Here is a 22,898-nt window from a genome sequence, read left to right as displayed (position 1 = left end):
CTTACAACACTATGACCACAGGAATGGTAAATTAAACAGCAATAAAATGAATCCATTTATACTGTCTTATCACTATTTAAATTTCATTCATTGCTTTTGTATAATACTTCATCTCAGCATCTACAATTTTAACAAATGCTTGGAACGTTTTTTGCTCACAAACAGATGCTGGTCTGACAGAAACACATTTGAAAATGTTCTTTTCTGGGTCATAGTTTCCAACACATCTGTGAACTCGGCCTCTAATCAGTCTTGGAAGCTCACGATCCTGTTTTTCAAAATATAAGCATCAAAAAGTCATTATTTCATCTAAATTTCAACTTTTAATAAACGATTAACCATATTTTGTATATTTCTGTGTATAAGTATGCATTTGGTATACAACTCTAGGTTATATTACATCTAGATGTAGCATATACCTAGAATCCCAGCACTCAAGAGGCTGAGGCAGAAGGGTTTAAAATTCCAGGTCTCATTGGGTGACACAAAGAACCAAATCAAAGAACCAAATCAAACAACAAAAGTCTAATCAATATAAAACAAGTGCTAGATCAAAGAGCACATATATATGTATATATATAATTTGTATATTTATGTATATATGTGTATATTCTAATATACCACAATTTAATTTTCCATATTACTCTTGATGGGAAACAACCAGAGAGATTTTGCTATTATGGACAATGTTATATGAACTAAATAGGAACCATGTCCAAAAGCCTTAATTCCATCATTCAGATTCCTACTGCTGAAAATAATCAACAGAGTAGGAAGTCATCTTCCATTTTTACCATTTTTTAATGAAGTTCAGATATTTTAAGCAACTTGCTTAGGTCAAGAAACTAATAAATGATAAAATAAATATCATGATCCAAGTCTTTTTTCAGAATTTAAGACAATTTCAGAACTAAAACCAAACCCTTTTATAATATGTAGATCTCACAAGGTATTTGGCCTTTAATTTATATTCAAACATTTAATTTATATTCCAACTTACACTTGGATATAAATTACTCCCAACACTTATTAAACTTTATGTTTTGGTTCTTGCAGGTTGCTGAATGAGGCTTTGTTTCACATCTTTGCATATGCTGCTTCTTCATCTTAAAAAGCATTCTTCCACATCTCTTACAGATCTTCCTCCCTCTAGTTTAGCTCTTACTAGTCCTTATAATAATACAGGTTCTGATATGCTACTATTTGCTTGAAATTCTTTCTCTGATTTCATCTTCCTATCCACTTCTATAGCACCCTACTTACACTTCTATCATAGCCTTTATTTTTGTGTGTGCCAGTCCCAGAGCTTGAATTCAGGGCCTGAGCCCTGTCCCTGAGCTTTTCTGCTCAAAGCTAATGCTCTATACTTGGGCCACAGGTCCAAAGCTCTGGCTTTCTAGTGTTAACTGGAGATAAGAGTCTCATGAACTTTTCCTGCCTAGCCTACCTTCCAATAGCAGTCCTCAGATCTCAGCCTCCAAAGTAGCTATGACTAGAGGTTGAATGACAGTTGTCCCTAGTACAATACCGGGTCAAGGATGTAATCAAAGATTTTTCTTGAGCACCAGCTACCAAATGCTACCCCCACTTCCTGGAGGAGAACCTATGAAAATGCTAGGAGAGCATTTAATTTTTTAATGTATCTTTTTACTTGAGATTGTAACTCTTTTGAGGGAAGTAGCCATTTACTCCTTACATTCTACACTATATTCCTAACATAACATCTAAATCACAATAACTAATCTCTCCATATTATACAAATAAACAACTCTATCAGAAATAAAACCAAATAGGCCGGGCGCTGGTGGCTCACGCCTGTAATCCCAGCTACTCAGGAGGCTGAGATCTGAGGATCACGGTTCAAAGCCAGCCCGGGCAGGAAAGACCGTGAGACTCCTATCTCCAATAAACCACCAGAAAACCGAAAGTGGCGCTGTAGCTCAAGTGGCAGAGCGCTCGCCTTGAGCTGAAGAGCTGAGGGACAGCGCCCAAGCCCAGAGTTCAAGCCCCACGACCGACAAAAAAAAAAAAGAAAACTAAATAAAATATTCAGATGTAAACAATTTATATTACAATGGAATTTTGGCCTGCACTTTGATGTTTTGTTGGCAAAGTCTTTCCAAAGAATATTTTAAATACTCACAATTTCATAAAACACACAAGGCAGTGTATTTTTTCCATCTCTCATAAGAAAGGTCTTCGAATAGTATGGACCAGATGTAACAGCTGAATCAAGGACAGCTAAGCAACATGAAAATAGGGAAGAATTACTTGTTGGTAAAATACAAATAAAATTTAACACAGAATAGATTTTTTTTCCTCTTTTTTAAACTGCTATTACAAAGGTGATGTACAGAGGGGTTGCAGTTATATAAGTCAGGTGATAAGTACATTTCTTTCTGGACTATGTCACCCCTTCTCTTGCTCTCTCCCAGTTTTTCCCTTTTATCCCACAAGTTGTATAGTTCATTTTCAACAGTGTCTAGTGAGTACCACTGCTGCATTTATTCACCTTTGTCCCACCATTTTTGTGTCCTCTTAGCCTCTCAAAGACAGATAAACAAGACAAAAAGAAAACAAAAACAGAAAGTGGTGCTGTGGCTCAAGTCATAGAGCACTCACCTTGAGCTAAAGAGCACAGGGACAACACCCAAGCCCAGAGTTCAAGCCCCATGACCAACCAAAAAAAAAAAAGAAAACAAAACAAAAACAGGGCTGGGAATGTGGCTTAGTGGTAAAGTGCTTGCCTAGCATGCATGAAGCCCTAGGTTCAGTTCCTCAGTACCACATACAGAAAAAGCCAGAAGTGGTGCTGTGGCTCAAGTGGTAGAGTCTTAGCCTTGAGCAAAAGCAGCTCAGGGACAGTGCCCAAGCCCTGAGTTCAAGCCTCATGACTTGCAAAGAAGAAGAAAAAAAGAAAGAAAGAAAAAAACAGCAACAAAGAAACACCTCTTCTTAGGCAATCCAAAAATTCATATGAAACAATAAAAGACCCCGAATAGCAAAAATGATCCTCAACAGAAAAAACAGTGCTGGAGGAATATCAATACCAAATTTCAAACTCTACTACAAAGCCATAGTAATCACAACAGCTGGCACAAGAACAGACCTCAGGACCAATGTAGTAGAATTAAAAACCTAGAAATGAACCCACAGACGTATAGCCATCTAATCTTCGATAAGGGAGCTAAAAAAATAAAATGGAAGACAGCCTCTTCAGTAAACGCTGCTGGCAAAATTGGTTAACTACTTGCAGAAAACTAAAGCTACATCCTTATATATCACCCTGCACCAGAATCAACTCTAAATGAATCAAAGACCTCGGAGTCAAAGCAGACATTCTGAAAACATTACAGGATGGAATAGGAGAAACCCTAAGTCTCCTTCACACAGGCCCAAATTTTCTTAGTAGAGACCCAGAAACACAACAAATCAAAGAAAGGCTGCACAAATGGGATTTCATGAAATTGCAGAGCTTCTGCACGGCAAAGGACATAGCTAGCAAGATTAATACAAAGCCCACAGATTGGGAGATCTTCACTAGCCATACAACAAGGGTCTCATATCTAAAATATACCTGGAACTCAAAAAATTAAATCCCCCAAAAACAAATCTTCAAAGAAACAACTGCCCAATAAATAAGTAGGCTAAAGACTTAAAGAGAAACTTCTCTGAAGAGGAAAGAAAGGGGGGCTGGGAAGGTGGCTCAGTGGTAGAGTGCTTGCCTTGCATGCCTGAGGCCTTGGGTTCGATTCCTCAACACCACATAAGCAAAAAGAAAAAAGCCAGAAGTGGAGCTGTGGCTCAATTGGTAGAGCGTTAACCTTGAGCTGAAGAGCTGAGGGACAGCGCCCAGGCCCAGAGTTCAGTTCCCACGATCGGACCCAGAAAAAAAAAAAAAAAAAAGAGGAAAGAAAGATGGTCAATAGACACATGAAGAAATGCTCAACCTCCCTAGCCATAAAAGAAATGAAAATCAAAACAACATTGAGGTACCACCTCACCCCAGTTAGAATGGCTAGAATCAAGAACTCTAATAACAACAGATGCTGGAGGGGATGTGGACAGAAGGGAACCTTACTGCATTGTTGGTGGGAGTGTAAACTTGTTCAACCACTTTGGAAAGCAGTATGGAGGTTCCTCAAAAGACTCCACATAGAGCTCCCCATGACCCAGCAATCCCACTTTTGGCCACACTAAAGCTACCAGCATGACTATGTTTATTGCAGCATTATTTACCATAGCTAAGATATGGAACCAACCCAGATGAATGGATCAAGAAAATGTGGTATATATACACAATGGAATTCTATGCCTCCATCAGAAAGAATGACATTGCCCCATTTGTTAGGAAATGGAAAGACTTGGAAAAAATTATATGAAGTGAAGTAAGCCAGGCCCAAAGAAACACAGGTCCCATGGTTTCTCTTATTTGCAATAACTAGTATATGTCTAAGTCAAGCAGAAAAGGTCAGATAAGTTGATGTTAGGGAAATGAACCCTAAGATATGTATTCAAATGTTTTTTTTCTTTCAGGTGATTGTTTCTAACACATTTATAAGATTATTTCTTTGTTGCTTTGTATGTCCCTCCCCCATGGTATAACCCCTGCTTTCACTGTACTTGAGGTCAGTATAATTTGTGGAGGGGAAGGGAAAAAACAAATCATTTAACTAGGGATACAGGTAGACCCACTGCAACAATGAGATGTACAAATCGTTATGTAGGAAAATGAACTTTACAACTTTCATGGGGGGGGGGTGTTGGGTGGGAGAATGGGAAGGGATGGGAAGAGGAACCAAAGGAGGAGGCTACAATGATTGATAAGAAATGTACTCATTATCTTGCCCATGTAATTTTAACCCCTCTGTACAGTATTTTCACAATTAAAAAAAGTAAAATTCCAAAGGGAAAGGGAAAAAAGAAAAATTTCTTCTTTCCATTTCCTGGAGTTCATTTTGATAAATATTATTTTAGAGGCAGAAGACTTAGAATTAATTCCAGCACTGTAATTAACCAGCTGTGGGGATTTTTTTTGTCTTTTCTTTTTTGGTACTGGGGATCGAACCCAGGACATTGCACTTGCTAGGCAAGCGCTTTGCCACTGAGCTACATCCCAGCCCCATAAATATTATTTTATATGATCAGATGCATATAAGCATTGAGCCTTTGTGTTTCTAGAAGTAGATATTAATTGTTCCCACATCAACCTCTCACAATTCTACTTACACAGTAATAAAGATATTTTAAGAAATGTATTGTAGAACTATTTTGTATAAAAAATGTTTCTAGCCCTTGGCTTTATATTCAAGTGCATATAATTAAAAATAGGTGTTTAGCTGGGTGCCAGTGGCTCATGACTGCAATCCTAGCTACTCAGGAGGCTGAGATCTGAGGATCATGGTTCAAAGTCAGCCTAGGCAGGAAAGGCCATGAGACTCATCTCCAATAAACCACCAGAAAACCAGAAGTGGCACTGTAGCTCAAGTGGGAGAGCACTAGCCTTTAGCTGAAGAGTGCAGGGTCAGCGCTCTGGCCCAGAAGTTCAAGACCCGCAATAGACCAAAAAAAAAAAAAAATGTGGCCATCTAAAGTTTTTCCTCAGAATATGTTTTCTAGAGTGTCTAAATCTCCAGAGCAGTGTATTACATTATCAATAAAATACATTATAACAAATGGGCATCATAATTTAATTTTTAAAAATTACCGAATTATTATTACAGCCCTAGTCTTCAGCTTACTAACATTTTAGAACTTCAGATCAGTTGATTTCTTAATTGTATTTTATTGTGTAAATGTAGGGTATATAACAAAATAGATTTCAAATGTGAAATCATTACTTGAAAATGCAAGCTCTTTCTACATATGATATAAATAAATGTATGGATACAGATAATATGATAACTTATAAAAGCATGGCCAGGAAAGATACTTCAGGAGTTATTTCTAAAATGACAATCATAAAGGAGCTTTAAATATACCTGTACTACTACATGGTCATATGGATATTTATGATAGTCTCTTTCTGTGAGATTATTTCATAATTTATTATTAATTTTAACTAAAAAGTATTTTGATTTTTTAACATTTTTAAATTTATTATCCTCAAGTAGTTGTACAAATTCAATGAGTACAATGAATGAGTACAATGAATCTTTATCAATTCACCCCTTTAAATCAATCATTCTCCATCTCTCCCAATCCTACCCTAAGTAGTAATTTTTGAATCCCTAAACATTACTTCTATTATTTTTCCCTTCTAAGAAAAATTTAATTCTAGAAATATACAAAATTCTCTTAAAATATTAAGTTAGCAAAAGTATTCTTGTATTATTCTTAAAATGTTCTTTTAGAGTATTTAAATATTAGTTAACTTCTGTACAAAAATAAGTAAAGTAGTAGAAAGTACACTAGATTAAGATTAAGAAGACTTGGATTCTTGTGTGTGTGTGTGTGTGTGTGTGTGTGTGTGTGTGTGTGTGTGTGTGTTCAAGTGCATGCATGTGCACACATGCACCAGTAATGGCGGCTTGAACTCAGGGTCTCCCACTTTGCAGCTGCTGCTCTAACATTTGAGTCATGTGTCCAGTTCCAAGGAGACATGGATTCTAAATCCACTCAGCTGCTAACTTTATGATTTTAGTCAAAACTATTTTAATAATTTGCCCCATTTCCTCATATAACTCAAAGGGTATAATTACTTGCAAGAGTCTATCTAATGTCAGCATTATGAATCAGAAGAATACTACACTATCAGTTACCAATTACTTAATTCACACAAATAAATGACCCCAAAGAAGAAAATTCCAATAAACCATAATCTCCTTTTGTAAAATTTTTTCATAATCCCCTGCGGATTCCTGTTGATATTTAAAACTGCTGTCCAAATAGTATTACTGATGTATTTTTGAAGTATTATACTTACCTAGTAATTCAAAAAGCAGTACAGATTTCTGTGTATGTTTGCGCCAGTATTTCATGCTTTCAATAACTGCAGAAATAATTCTTAAAGAACTGTTTTTAGCCTCATACTGTAACTGATGCAAAGGAATTTTCTTTTGGAAAAAAAAGTACATTCGAAAAATTATTCATTTATTAATGTCATTACTATAACACAGTAGAAGGAAAAATCAAGATGCATTTGAAGACAAGAAAGCAAAAATTATGTATTATTCATCTACTCATTCACATTCATTTATTGAATAAACATCATACAGACATAAATAAAACAAGTTCTTTCCTTAAAGTTCTCACATTCTAGGAGAGGAGCCAGACACATTATTCATTCATTTCAAAGGTGTTTTCTGGAATCTAAAAGAAAAATTCTTGAGAGTAGAAGAGAAATTATTAGGGAATAAGAAGGTGACAAATATATACATGTGCACATATGAGGGAAGCCAGGAGGGCACAGAATCAGAAGGAAACCGTGATAAAATACAGCAGAAGGGTCTATCAGCTGCACTGGACACTGATGAAAGTAAACTAAGTAACTCAAGAGCAGCAATGGGATGGAGGGAATGAGAGAGAAAGAGGTAACAGCTTACACTAAGCAAAAGGAAAGAAATGTACATATCACCCAATTTGGAAGACATAGTTGTATTGTCAAAGTTTGTAGAGTTCACAAGCTTTATAGATCATGATAATGACAATTTGCCTTGTGAAGGTAAAATGTGTTTGTGACTTTAGCTAAGTATCACTATCCCACAAAATTGTGAAATTTATATAATCATTTAATCTCAATAAAGAAATTTTTTAAAAAGGTGATCAATGAGAGGCAAAAAGGTACAAGTGTAAGGCTGAAGAGGTAAGTACAATAAAATTAATTTACATATATGTATGAAAAAAGTTGTAATAAAACACTTTCATAAAATTATAATACTAATAAAAATCGAAAAGCAGTTGGACCATCTATTCCATCGGAAACACAGCTTCTACTGAAAATAGAGCACAAAATAGACATAATACTTGTCCTCACATGACTTAACAGTCTAAAATGCAATTCATAAATAAATATGTAAAACAACGCGAAGAATAGGTATGTCTTATACATTTTAAAAAACCAAGAAAAAAGAAGGATTGAGATTAATATTTTAAATGGTTATATGGTAATATAGAGAAATGTTAAGGGCCCTGAGATACAAATTTGCTTTGTATCTCTGAAGATTAACTAATAGTGTAAGAAGAATGGTCATACATGTCTGTAATCCCAACTATGTGGCAAATAGAAAAGCCTGGCCAGATTAAAAAAAAAAAAAAAGAAAGACCAAGTAAGACTACATAAAAAAAAACAAAGCCGGGCACCAGTGGCTCATGCCTGTATTCCTAGCTACTCAGGAGGCTGAAATCTGAGGATCATGGTTCAAGCCAGCCCGGGCAAGAAAAGTCCGTGAGACTCCTCTGTCTCCAATAAACCACCAGAAAACTGGAAGTGGCTCAAGTGGTAGAGTACTAGCCTTGAGCTGAAGAGATGAGGGATAGCACCTAGGCCCAGAGTTTAAGCCCCACAACCGACAAAAAAAAAAAAAAAAAAAAAGCTATTTCTGCATGCAGTAGCCCAAACCTATAATCCAAGCTACTTGGAAGGTGGAGCTATGAGGATCGCAGTTTGAGGCCAGCCCAGGCATACAAGTTTGTGAGATTCCATTTCAACCAATGGCCAGGCACAATGGCATGAGTCTATTATTCCAGCCACAGATGGAAGCACAAGTAGAAAGAGCACAGCTCAGAAACTACCTTGACAACCAAACTGAAAAAGGGGTGGAGGCATAGCTCAAGTGATAGAATGGCTGCCAAGGAAGCATGAACCCTGAGTTCAATCCCCAGTATTGCTAAAAAACAAAACCAAATTGGACCTTGGTGGAACACACCTGTAATTCCAGCTATGAGGGGACACAGGTAAGAAGATTGTGGGCAATTGTGAAATCCTATCTAAAAAATAAACTAAAAATAAAAAGTCCAGGTTTCATGGCCCAAGTGGCACAGTGCTTGCTTAGCAAGCATAATAACCTGAGTTCAAACCTCAATAACAACAAAAAGAAAGAACACAGTGTAAGATACTGATGATTTTCTTTGTGAGGATAAGGGTTGTAAGAAACACCTGATGGAACTTTTTTTTCAAGTACAAATACTTCCTCCCTTGTTCCAATACTAACCCAAATTCTAAAATGTCTCCTTTTGAAGATTATTGCCATAGTGAGCCACTGTTACTAAGGTGACAATGTCATTTTATGCACAAGAGGACATAAAGCTAAGAACTACTGGAAAATATGCTATATTGATCACGTTACCAGAAAGAAAAAAAACATAATTTATCCTAAACAGGCATAGAGACAGAACAAACAAAGGATATTTAAGACCCCAGACAGAAGCAGGTAAGAAGCTGTTATCACTCCTATGTTGAAAGGACAATGGAAGAAGTCAAATTACTAAGCCAAGAAAATCTATACTCATAGAGAAATTATTTCATGCAGTGACATAGTCATTTGATATTCTCCTAGTGATTTCCACCGGCTGAAGCTAGCAAATAAGAAGTCCCATCATGATGAGCTATGAATCACCATTACAGAGCACAACGAGTGAGTGAAGAATCTACTGTGCCAGAAGGTGAGGAAGGGGAGAGACTAACCAATACATATAAAGTGTACAAATATTTACAAAGAACAATTAGCACTGTGCACAGAGTGAGGTAAGAAGAATATAAACCAAAGCAGAGGTATTAGAGCACATTCCATCTTTAGAGAATTGTCAAGTCCAGAATGACTAGCAAATTGGAAAAAATAGTAGAGTGTGGAATATGAGCTATAAACGCAGAATAAGAGCAGACTACAAAGCAGAAATCAGTAAACTATTGCCTACACTCCAAATTTACCTGACATCTGTTTTTGCGAACTTTATTACAACATGGCCATACTCATTCATTTATGTATTGTCTATAGCTAATTTCAAACTACAATGGCAGAGTTAATTGGTGTAGCTGAGTGTGTGTATATGTGTGTGTATATATATGCATATACATATATACATATATATATATATGTATATATGAGACAACATTACTAATTAAGTAAAAAATACTACCTGGCTCTGATCTGTTAAAAAAAAAAACTTAGAATAAGAGGTTGGGTAAATTTTGCAAGCTGTAGATAAATTTATTGTCTTAATAATTATTAAGCAGTGAAAGCCTGAATCCAGAAAAAAACTCTAAAGCAAGCTAGTGCTGTTGGCTTATGCCTGTAATCCTAGTATTCAGAAAGCTCAGATCAAAGGATCACAGTTCAAAGGCAGCCTGGGAAGGAGGCCCATGAGATTCTTATCTCCAACTAACTACTAAAACAGATGGAAGTGGAGCTGTGGTTTTCACTGGTTGAGTGCTAACTTTAAACACAAAAGCTTAAGGACAGTGCACAGTTCAAGCCCCATGACTGGCACCAAAAAAAGAAAGAAAGAAAAATAAAGCCTCTAAGGCAACTACTGAAAAGAGCATCCAGCTGATTCTCTCAGTGGCTTATACCTGTAATCCTAGCTACACAAGGAGCTGAGATCTGGAGGATAGTCAGATCTGGGCTAGAAACTAGCCAATGCACAAAAGTCCAAAGACTCTTATTTCCAACTAACCAGCAAAAAGCCCAGGCTGGAGGTGTAGCTCCAGGCAGAGAAAGTGAATGAATCAGTGAACGCAAAAGTTGAGTAAGCATGACCTGAAGTCCAAGTTCTGGAACCAGACAGACAAACAGACAGAAAGGAGCCTCCAATCACATCCCTTACGACATTATTTTGAAAACTAACACTCATCTACTCCAATGGAATTGCATATTTGTACTAATCAACATATGCCATAGGATTTCAAATTATTTTTTTTATAACTTTCTAAGTATTTACCTAATGTTTTTGAAGTCATGTATTAAATTTAAATGTTTACCTTCAGAGTGTTTTCTTCTGAAATATCATCCAAGGTTTTTTTCTTAAATTGATTTTGTTGAAAATTAGGCTTAAATGCCTGCAATCTGCTGTTCTTATCCAAGCCTTTTTTTGTGGTATCAGACATTTTTGAGAAGCTTGTTTGTCTGAGGATCTCAGTTTCTTTGTGACCAGATAAATTAGAAGGTTCAGATATTCTTAATTGCTTTTGTGGTTGAGTTCCCAAACTCACTGGACAAGAACCGAATGTATCCTTTGCCATCACATTTTTTTTAAATTGAGGTCTAAAATAATTTGCATCCCAAGTATGCAAGCTGGTATTTTTGTCATCATCTCTGTAGCTATAATAATAAAAATGTATTTATATAAGCTTTTCTAAAATGACATTTGATAAAATTTTTTACTTAAAAATTTGTAATTACTATTTCTGATTTATAACTACTAATTACAAAATCCAATCATAATACCTCAACAACCTCACAATAAATCATTACCTCTTTCCAAATGAAAAGGTAGAATCAGGGAAGAAATAACTTGCCGAAGTAAAACAGCAAGTTATTGACAAATCCAGATCTCAGAAAACTAGTGTCTCAATTCATAATACAGTGCTGCAAAGTATATTTTTAAACTATTCTAGCCTCCATATGACAGTGGTTATCTTCAAGTGGAAAGAGGACTTTTGCTTAATTCTTTATACATTTTCAGTTTTCTACAAAGTAAAAAAATTAAATTTTAACTATTATATAAATCACATGAAAAATATAGGCAGACTAGATAGCTATTTGATTAGATATTTTGTGCTTTCACTATATAGCTAAGAAATACTACTATTCAGTCTGTCACAGCACTTTTTTGCTACATTAATCTTAGTATCAGCTTATCAGAACATGGAACTCTTCAATGAAGCCAAAATCTAACTATATTTTCTAGGTGCACAAGGAGAAACTCCCTCAAGTCACAGTTGAGTAATTTTCCAGGAAATATTGCAAGAAAACAATAAACTCATCCCTTAATTAAGAAAATAATCCACCAAAAGGGAGTTCATATTTAAGAAAATAATCCCCCACAAATGCTTTATGGTATCTGAAGCTTGTATTAACTGGAAAATTTTGTTAAATACAAAATTAAATAACAAGTGCAAATCACAATGACAAAAACTTTTAGATTATAAAAATACTACAAATATCATAATATCCAGGAAAAATATTAGAATTATTAATCGCCTAATATACCTCTATGAAGACTTTTTGTTGTTGTTGTTGGTCGTGGGCCTTGAACTCTGGGCCTGAACGCTGTCCCTCAGCCCTTCAGCTCAAGGCTAATGCTCTACCACTTGAGCTACAGTGCCACTTCAGGTTTTCTGGTGATTTATTGGAGATAAGAGTTTCACGGACTTTCCTGCCCGGGCTGCCTTTGAACTGTGATCCTCAGATCTCAACCTCCTGAGTAGCTAGGATTACAGGCATGAGCCACCGGTGCCTGGCTTGAAGACATTTTTCTACTATCTCTTTATATGATAATTTGGAACTTTATTTTCAATACAGAGAACAGAAATGCAATTGTTCTTCCTCTCTTGTGGCTACTAAAAGCAGCATTTATAGGCAGAAATGTTTCTTTAAGCTTCACAATTATTTAGTGGTTAATCATGAAACTAAAACTTCCTCCTGAGGTGTTTCCACAGCCTGGAGATTAGCCCTGAAGAACTACAGCCTGATTGCCTCTCTAGTGTGCCCAAAACACATAATCCAATTCAGTCATGTCTTCAACACCCCTATTAAACCATGAAGCCTAATTCGCAGTAGCTCCCAAAGAGAGAAGGAAGCAGCATCTTCCCCAAGGCATTTACATTATCCATTATATGTAATCTACGCATGATATAGAATCCATAGGTATTAATGCAGAAATTTCCCCAAGAGAAGGATAGGAAAGAAAAAAGTTGAAAAAATAGTTAAGTAGACTCACCTCCAATCACTTTTGTTTCTTTCAGTATATGACTGAACATATTTAGACATTGATTCTTCACTTCTCAGAGGACAAGAAACTGAAGGTGATGTTGGCCTTTCAATGAAATGAGTTGTTAAGTATCTTTTTTCAAACTGATCATGTAAAATATACACGGAAGACTAACATCAGCTAGTAACAGACAAACATTTATTGGTTTATATTTTTTTCACATACCCTGGGTTCATTGTGTCCTTTAAATGCGCTAATTCTGGAGTCACAGCTTCCCAGGCCCAATCTCAAAAGTATAAGAACACAAATAAAAGTAAGATAGGCAGCATTTTTCAAAATAACCACTTCATATTCATTTAATTTGGGAGGTTTAAAAATTAGGAGAAAAAAACTTCAATAGTACTCTGTTGCAGATTTAATCACAGCCTAATTTTTATGTGTCTTTCTTCCCTCACTGTATTTTTAATAGTTTAATCTGTATGCTTTCCACAACCAATTTTTATAAAGGATCTTATATTTTGTAACATAGATTTAGTTTGACCCAATGTTTGTTAAAAATTTTAGTTCCACTCAACAGTAAGAAGCACATCATAACAGACAGCAGATACATGCAGGATGTGTAGAAGACAAAGATGGAGAGAGTGGAACCGAATTTCACCGCTAAACCTAATACTATATAATGTACAGTAATATTTTCATAGTCTATTCTACTCTATGCTCTTCTATTACTTTTTATAGATTATATCCCAGCCCAAGTAATGAAACAGACAATTAAAAAAACACTTATATAATGCTTTCTTATCTATTACAAGAATTTAGATCTCTCATGAACAGTAATCTTGATCAGAACTGGAAGAGCAGAAAGATGCACTTTTCCTTACAGAGTAGCTCAAACATGGATTTTTTTTTTAATTTTTATTGTAAAGATACTATACAGAGGGGTTACAGTTACATGAGTAAGTTAATGAATACATTTCCTATCGAGCATTGTTATCCCCTCCATTGTTTTCCCCCTACTATTCCTGTCTTCCCAATGTCCCCAACTCTCCCCCCCCCCCACCAGGTTATACAGTTTGTCTTCAACATAGTTAGCTGTAGTGGTCAGCTCTTTAATGTTTGCTGACTTTTTACTTCTCTATGGAAGAAGGACAACATTCTGAAATATGTCTGGTATGTGCTGGTTATATATACTTTAATTTCAGATACACACCTAGAACTATTAACAGACAAATAAAACTACACATTTAAAATGTACCTATGACTTCTTTTAAACTTTATTTTTGTGCTGGTCCAGGAGCTTGAACTCAGGGCTTGGGCACGCTTCCTAAGCTTTTTTGATCAAGGCTATCTCTCTACCACTTGAGCCACAGCTCCACTTTGGCTTTTTGGTGGTTAATTGGAGATAAGATTCTTAGACTTTCCTGCTGGGGCTGGCTTTGAATTGTGATCCTCAGATTTCAGACTCCTGAGTAGCTAGGAGTACAGGCGTGAGCCACTGGCACTGGCTAAAAACAGAGTTATGTGTTAAATAATAGGATGTTAGTAGTCTCACTTAAAAGATGTTATTAATCAGAGGCTCCCTGTCCCCAGAACTTAATCAAGAGGTTTTTAAAATGCAGTAAACCTGTTTCCAGCCAGCGCCAAGTGATGGGCATCTCTAGGGATAACTGGCACAAGCACCACAAAAACGGGGGTAAAAGGAAGCCCTATCATAACAAGCAGAAGTATAAGCTGGGATGCCCTGCTGCCAACACTAAGATAGGGCCCCATCACATACACACAGTCCGAGTTCGAGGTGGCAACAAGAAATACCATGCTCTGAGGCTGGATGTGGGCAACTTTTCCTGGGGCTCTGAGTGTTATACTCTTAAAACAAGGTTCATTGATATCGTCTACTATGCATCCAATAACGAGCTGGTCTGCACCAAAACCCTAGTGAAGAACTGCACTGTGCTATTGACAGCATACCTTCCCAACCATGGTATGAATCCCGCTATGCACTGCCCCTGGGCCACAAGAAGGGGACCAAACTGACTCCTGAAGAGGAAGAGATTTTAAACAAAAAACAAGAAAATTCAAAAGAATTATGATAAAGGAAAAAGAATGTCCAAAACAGCAGTCTTTTGGAGGAGCTGTTCTAACAGGGGAAGCTTCTTGCCTGCATTCCATCCAGACCAGGCCAGTGTGGCCGAGCAGATGGAAGGTAAGGAGCTGGAATTGTATCAGAGGAAGATCAAGGCCTGGAAAGGCAAATAAAGTCACCTACCATCCTTAGCTCATGTAATAAAGGTGTTTATTGTTTTTTAAAAATGCAGTAAACCCATGACCTCTGAGAAGTAGAACTAGACAATATAAACCCCCACAATAGCAACTTAGTTTGTGTATAAGCTGAAGCTACAAGCAAGCAGCAAACTGAATGAGAGAATCTCAGTCCCATTGGGTTGCTGGAACAAAATACCTTAGACTGGGTTATTTATAAACAATATAAATGTATTTCTTACAGTTATGGGAACCGAGAACTTCCAGGTTAGGGTGGCAAAAATGTTTCATATCTGGTGAAAGCTTGTTCTCTCCTTTTTTAAGTGGTACTTGTATTTTAAACTCAGAGACTCAAGCTTGCTAGACCAGTGTTCTATCTTTGGGGCCATACTATCAGCCCCTCCCTCACACTTCTTTAATAAGGTCACTAGTCCATGGCTAAGAACAGAGGCCATGTGACTTAATCCTCTTAATGCTAAAATCAACATGAAATTTCAGACAATAACAGAGTAAAGGGCTAACAAATGAAGAAAGGCAAACTGCTGTTAAGAAAAAAAAGACTAAGCATCAAAACTTTCTAGTCCTTTCCCATCTTTCCTACATTCTACACATACTTTTCCCTGTTCCTAAAGCAACTTGAATCTTTCCATTGTTTGCTACCACATACATAAGTCACAATGTCTATATGTGTTTTGAAGAAGAAAAACTCTTGTGCTGGAATGTTCATACTTGGGGAATGAAAAGAAGAAATAAAAATCTAAGCTGGGTGCCATGCTTATAATCCTGCCTATTTAGAAGGCTGAGACCAGAACAATCAAAGTCAGTCTAGACAGAAAAAATCCGTAAGACCCCATCTCTAATTAATCAGCAAAAATCTGGGCTGAAGGTGTGGCTCTAAGGGCAGAATGCCAGCTATGACCAAGCAAGGCAAACAAGTGCAACTTCCGCCACTCTCAATTCAAGCCTTAGTACAAGTATATATACATACATATATACATACATACATACATAAAGTTACTTCTGAGTTCTTGTTTTCTGCAAATTTTTACTTTGCTCATTTTCTTACCTGTTGGTACAGGAGGGCAATCATAACTTTCAGAAGCAATACCAATACCTGGATCATTTTTCAGCGGATTAGAAGTTAATGGTTGTCTGTTTCTCTTTTTCTGATTGAACAATGGTACCTGCAAACAGCCTACATAAAATGTACCAATAAAGTAGTATATAGCAGATAAACAATTTGAACTTACAAAATAATTACTATAAAATAATGTGTAGCTTACATAACATGCAATTTGAATCTCTACTTCTATAGGTCAATAGGTACATTATAGCTATTATATATTTTATGTCCCTAATTTTATATTATTTTTAAAAACTTACATAACCTCATTTTGCTTTAATTTCTCATCTCTGTTCTCATCTCCTAATACTTCCCAAATACAACTTCTGTTTTTCTTCCCCTCCATACAACTTCTGTTTTCTTTTCCCTCCTGTGCTTACCTATTATCAACTGCAGAAAACCTGTAAGTTATAACAAAGGTGAAGAGAAACCAAAGCATGAGCCATGATTTCTAAAAACTTAACCATTATTTGGACCATAACAACCAATCTTTAGGGCCACAGTTATCAAAAGTTTAGTTTGACTAAGATTTGATTTGGAATGCTAATTATCATTTCAGTTCCAAAACTATAAACTCATTCTTTTTTTTCTTCCTTTTTTTCTTTTTTTTTGCCAGTCCTGGGGCCTGGGCTCTGTCCCTGAGCTCTTCAGCTCAAGGCTAGTGCTCTACTACTTGAGCCACAGTGCTACTTCTGTTTATTGAAGATAAAGAGTCTCATTGGGGCTGGGAAGGTGGCTCAGTTGTAGAGTGCTTGCCTTGCATACATGAGGCCCTGGGTTCAATTCCTCAGCACCACATAAACAGAAAAGGCCAGAAGCGGCACTGTGGCTCAAGTGGAAGAGCACTAGCCTTGAGCTGAAGAGCTGAGGGATAGCACCCAGGTCCAGAGTTCAGGCCCCAGGACTGGCAAAAAAAAAAAAAGGAGTCTCATGGACTTTCCTGCCTAGGCTGGCTTTGAACTGTGATCCTCAGATCTCAGCCTACTGAGTAGCTAGGATTACAGGCGTGAGCCACAGGTGCCCAGCATATATAAACTCATTTTTATAAACTATATTGCATCATATTTTGTCTAAAACCCCAAACTCTTCAATTTTAATAAGCACTCCAGGTATGGATTATGGTATTTTTCTACAGACCATTCTGAATACTTTGGAGAATGACAATATAAAAATACATGGCCAGGCGCTGGTGGCTCACACCTGTAATCCTAGCTACTGAGAAGGCTGAAATCTAAGGATTGCAGTTCAAAGCAAGCTGGGGTAGCAAAGTCTGTGAGACTCTTATCTCCAATTAACCACCAGAAAACCAGAAGTGGTGCTGTGGCTCAAAGTGGTAGATCACTAACCTTGAACTGAAGAGCTCAGGGACAGCACCCAGCCCCAGAGTTCAAGCCCCATAATCAACTCCCCAAAAAATCATAATAACATATATATTTGTTTGTATGTATATATATATATAGCAGATAATTAGAACATAATTAAAACAATATGCATATATATTGCATATATGTATATACATATACACACAGATATACATATATGCATATATATGTATGTGTATATGTATATATGCATGTGTATGTATATATGTATATATGCATGTATATGTATGTATATGTGTATATATGCATATGTGTATATGTGTATGTGTATATATATAAATATATACGTGTATGTATACATACACACACACACACACACACACACACAAACTCCACTTTCTTCATGTGAAAAGTAGGATCACAAGTTAGGCCAAAACTAGAATTAATAGACTTTAAAAACTATAAGGGAACTCAAAAGAAAAAGAGATCCAAAAAGCTTTCCATTGCTTGAATGCAAATCGTTGAAGTCATCACTACAGTGCAGGAGGATACTGACACTGCAAACTCCCTGATGAAAGGCTAGGAGAATTATCTCAAGTCAGGCTGACCGGGTTTTAATTATGACTTCAAAGTACATATGTGGAACAAATACAGAAAAGCAAAATAAGATAATGATTAATAGCATGGACTCTAGATCCATATTCCTAAATTCAAATTCTGTTTCTGCCACTTAATAAATTAGTTATTTAAACTCTTTATTCCTTGATTTCTTATCTAGAAAGCAGGAATAATTAAAAACTATCTTAGGGGCTGGGAAAGTGGCTCAGTGGTAGAGTGCTTGCCTTTCATGCATGAGGCCCTGGGTTCGATTCCTCAGCACCATATAAGCAGAAAAAGCCAGAAGTGGCACTGTGACTCAAGTGGTAGAGAGCTAGCCTTGAGCTGAAGAGCTGAGGGCCAGCACCCAAGCCCAGAGCTCAGGCCCCACAACCAGCAAAAAAAGAAAACTATCTTAAAAAGTTAGTATAAGAATTAAATGCACTGATTCTTATGTTTAAATGTCTAGAATACATTATATCTATCATAAAAAATAGTTACAAACTTCATTGTATATTAGAATTATTTGCCTGGTCCTCATCATCTTGCCCTGTGTCCTTATACTATTAAATTGAGGAAACAAAAATGGCACAAACTGTTAGGAGACAGAAGTAATTCTGTAAACATTTTGAACAAGTCAATTACAAACACAAATAAAAACATCTGTTTCTTTGTGTGCAGCTTAGAAGCATAAAAGCTTAAAAGAATTCAATCACATAAGTTTTATAGATAGATCAATATAATAAACCTAAATGCATTTTATTCCTATCTGTTACTAAATATTTGCCTTGAATAAGCTATTTTTTTCTCCCTGTATCTAAAAAGAACAGAATATACATTTCATGTTTAATCTTTTTGAAAGTTTCTTTCAAAATGTTCCATCTCAACTATACAAGGTTTAAGTGGCATATGCAAAATATAGAAACTTCTCAAATAAGATTGTTCAATACCTGCTGTAGTTCGAGTTGAATTTTCATTTAGGTTTCTCTTCATTTTCTTCAGTATCAAAATCTATAAATATTTGCTCAGCATCCCAAATCTACAAAATGAAGTTGTTTGATTAAGCCTTCAAAGAAACTTGGAAATTCATCAATAAGGTCAACAACAAAATTAATTTCTCCTCCTACTAATAACAGAAATTATGGCTTGGCACTATTTTGATAATATAAAGATTTCAGGGAGTTCTTTATTTTCAGAATAAATATTTACAGTATTTTTTCCAGCTCTTAAAAAATTATGACTGGAGTGACTTTAATCATGCTTCCTAAATATACATGGATTTTCACACAATGTACAGAATTTCAGCATCAAGAACCATGAGAATTATGAACCAGATCCATAAAGAGAAAAACAGACTATGTACAGCATAGTAAGTTTCCATTCAGTTTCTACAGTTCAACTAAGTGAAACAAGTTTTTACTTTTCAATATTTTCTGTCGTACAGAGAGACAAATGGCACATGGTCTCCCTGATATGTGGATGCTAAAGCCAAAATGCAGGAAGATATGAAAAAGTAAACAGGACTCTAGAAACAAAGGACAGCCACTCATTTTGTCATATCATTGCTAAATGACTCCATGTTCTTGACCATATATATGGTAGATATATGCACACAACAGACAGAAGACAGGAGGAGAACACAGAATAAGTGGGAAACGGAACAACATACAACAAAGAGGCCCATCAGTGCACTAGACATAGAAGAAAAAGAACTAAGTAACCCAAAGACAGTGATGGGAAGGAAGGAATGAGAGGGAAAGAGGGAACAGCTTACACTAAGGAAAGAAATGTAAACATAACCTGATGTGGAAAAATAAGTTGTATTGTCAAAGCTCATAGAATTCACAAACTGTATAGACCATGATAATGACAATGTGCCTTGTGAAGGTTAAAAGGTTTGTGACTTTATCACTATTCCACAATACTGTGAAATATATGAAATTTATGTAATCACCTAATCTCAAATTTTAAAAAAAAGTGAGAGAAGGGACAGGTTAGGGGTGATGGGTGACAATGTTGTCAGACACCTTGTATTCATATACTGTTTTGTAGAATGGGAACAACTACTTAATAAAAAATATTTTAAAATATTTCCTGTTGTAAATTTTTTCCATATTCAGCCTCCTAATATATTTTATTCCCAATCTAATTCATCAAACACTTGTCCATTGCATGAAATGGCAAGCTGAAAGCTATTTTAAATAAGGTAAATTCTTTTTTTTTTTTTTTGTGCCACTACAGGGACCTGAACTCAGGACCTGGTACTGTCCTTTGGCTATTTCATTCAAGGCTGGTGCTCTACCACTTGAACTACATCTCCACTTGTGTTTTTTGTGGTTAACTAGACACAAAAGTCATGGACTTTACACCTGGCTAGCGTCTAACCCTGATCCTCAGATCTCAGCTTCCTGAGTAGTGAGGATTACAGGTGTGAGCCACCAGCTCTGAGCTTAAATAAAATAATTTCTCTCCCAAGTCCACTACCTAATGGAACAGGTAAACATAATAATACAACTCAACCTGAGCTACTTTTAACTTCTAAATATGATTTATAAAAATAAAAAGGTCGGGGAATACCTCCACTTTGTTTTTGTCTTAAACTTTTAGCAGGATGGAAGGGGCACTTTATCAAAAGTAACATAAATTAAAATAGTTCTGTTCTAAGACGTAAAACCTCGTTTTGTCCTCTCCATAAACGCAGTTCACACCCTGAACCTATGAGGACCGACTTATCACACATGCAAGACAAAGCCAGATTTAAAGTGCATCCCTTTAAGTGCTCCCCACTGGGTCTTCCCACCAGGCCCACCCGACTTAGTAATGGATCTGAGTCACTGAGGCGCAGAGAGGTGCTGGCTGGCCCACACGATGGCCCACCAAGATGGAGGACGCGCGGCCTGCTCGGGCCTTGTGCTCTGGGAAAGCGTACCTTGACCCACCCAGGAGTTGGGGACAGTTTGATAATAAGGCAAGGAAAAGCCTTTCCCTTCTTCGAGCCTTTGCGAAAGGCACCAACAAACTTCCACCACAGGTCCCCTCACCTCAGCCAACAGCCAGTCAGTCAGTCGAGTCCAGCCGGCAGCGGTCTAAACGGGCCCAGGTCCGAAAATGGGCGGGAAGTCGGGCTTTGCGCAGGCGCCGGCGAGCTCATGCAGGCGCAGGCGCGCAGGGCCTCTTCCCCCGCGCCATGGCTTGCGCAAGCGCATGCGCTGCCCTGCGCGATGCAACCTGGCCTGGGAGGTAGGCCAGTAGGGCCCTGCAGTCTTTCCCCAGGAAGAGCAACCTCAGAGAGGCTCCCTTTGTTTGCTCACACAGTGAGAGACAGGCACAGGGATGGCTCTACCTCTTTAGCATTTTGCCTAGAGAGGGCAGGGAGCCGTCTGGTAACCCGCCCTGAGGCAGAGGCAGCACTGCAGCCGCCATGCTCTCTGCCCGCCCGCCGAGGGAGGCCAGGGCCTCCGGCCCATGCCCCACACCATTTCTTAGGTTCTAGACAGGTTTGTTAGGATGCCGGTGGCAACCCGGACTGTGCCTAGAACAGAATGACCCCCAAAAGAGACCACGGGGCTCAGAACGAATGCATATGTACTTGGCTTGGTTGGGCTGCATTTCTAAATCATATGGACAAGTGGAGCATAGAGGCCTGCGTTTAAATGACAAGCAGTGCAAGGCACAGAGCAATCAGTAAGGCAGAGGAGCTCTGCTCAGATGGGAGAAGAACACATGGGTGGCAGAAATGATACACAAAAGAAGTAGAACCATTTAATGACCCAAACTCTGGTTCCAGGCTTCCTGCCCAACAGCCCTGGCCTCTGCTTGGTCTCTTATAGCCCTCTCTCTATTTTCCCCAGTAAAATAACAATGACAGTATTTAGTTAATTACCTTACAAATACTAACAGAGAAAATGAACAGTCCTGGCACATAATATAGTGTTCAATTACAGCCCTATTTCATAGCATCAGCTGCCATTTATTAAGTACTTACTATCAGCCAGGTGTAGTAATTCTAGATCTAGCTCAAAGACCATGTTCCGTTATTACCTTGGCTATTCAAGGGCTAGGAAGATGAAGGGAAGTTATGGCTCTGAAGTAAAGGGCAAGTTATTAGTAAAGGTCTATGACTATGAGACAGCAAAACAGGCATTTCTTTAAATAGTAGGTCAAATAAGAACAGTGTTAGAAGATTGAAACCAAATAATAACAGACCTTAGATGCCAAGGTAAGAAATAAGCTTTGAAGGAACAGAGCCTTTTAATTTGGAAAGAAACTTCGGATGACAAAATGTCACTGTTCCAGATAGAAGACTTACACAAAACATGTTTCAAGGAAGGAATTTTAACCTGATATATACTTACATATACACAAATATTTAAAACGCATACTCCCTCACAAAAAAAAGTAACTTGCTCATTTTAAAAGGAGAAAGATCTAAGAGTGTGGCTCTAGAGAGCTTTCCCAGAGTGCATGAAACCCAAGTACTGATCGTTAGCACCATACAAACACACCATAAAAGAAGTCCATAAGACTTGTACTGCAGCTGTAAGAAATGCAAACATTACCAATATTAGATCTTTGCTATCAGTTAAGAAGCTTATTTATTCTATCCCTGTCTGTTTTTTTGCTTTCCTTTATTTCCACCTAAAAATCTTAATTAGATGGATAGGAATAAGGTCCTCAGAAAAAGGAGACATTTTAAGAGAATATTTGAATATAGTTTGATAGCCTGA

At 37.2% G+C, this 22,898-nt stretch overlaps 1 protein-coding gene and 1 pseudogene across 2 annotated transcripts; one reads left to right on the top strand and one right to left on the bottom strand.

Annotated features, from left to right (window-relative positions):
* On the bottom strand, window positions 1–21,312 carry Spata22 (spermatogenesis associated 22). 2 transcript variants are annotated; one of them, XM_070001398.1, is made up of 9 exons: window positions 21,213–21,312; window positions 19,122–19,210; window positions 16,196–16,324; window positions 13,096–13,156; window positions 12,880–12,975; window positions 10,919–11,258; window positions 6,926–7,055; window positions 2,144–2,241; window positions 1–268 (listed from the first exon to the last, which is right to left on the bottom strand). In XM_070001398.1, the coding sequence occupies exons 2-9, from the start codon at window positions 19,162–19,164 to the stop codon at window positions 77–79; spliced, it is 1,089 nt and encodes a 362-aa protein (XP_069857499.1). In that variant the 5' UTR covers window positions 19,165–19,210; window positions 21,213–21,312; the 3' UTR covers window positions 1–76. The 2 variants fall into 2 exon arrangements, with proteins under 2 accessions (XP_069857499.1, XP_069857500.1); XM_070001399.1 differs by having other exon boundaries at window positions 16,244–16,324.
* LOC138813186 (small ribosomal subunit protein eS8 pseudogene) lies at window positions 14,518–15,126 on the top strand (annotated as a pseudogene).
* Window positions 21,313–22,898: the final 1,586 nt, after the last annotated feature.

This window comes from Dipodomys merriami, unplaced genomic scaffold (assembly GCF_024711535.1).
Source record: "Dipodomys merriami isolate MVZ:Mamm:240054 unplaced genomic scaffold, mDipMer1.0.p SCAF_59, whole genome shotgun sequence".
Classification (NCBI taxonomy): Eukaryota; Metazoa; Chordata; class Mammalia; order Rodentia; family Heteromyidae; genus Dipodomys; species Dipodomys merriami.
The sequence above is the reverse complement of the archived record's forward strand: the minus strand, read 5'-3'. Positions and strand labels throughout refer to the sequence as shown.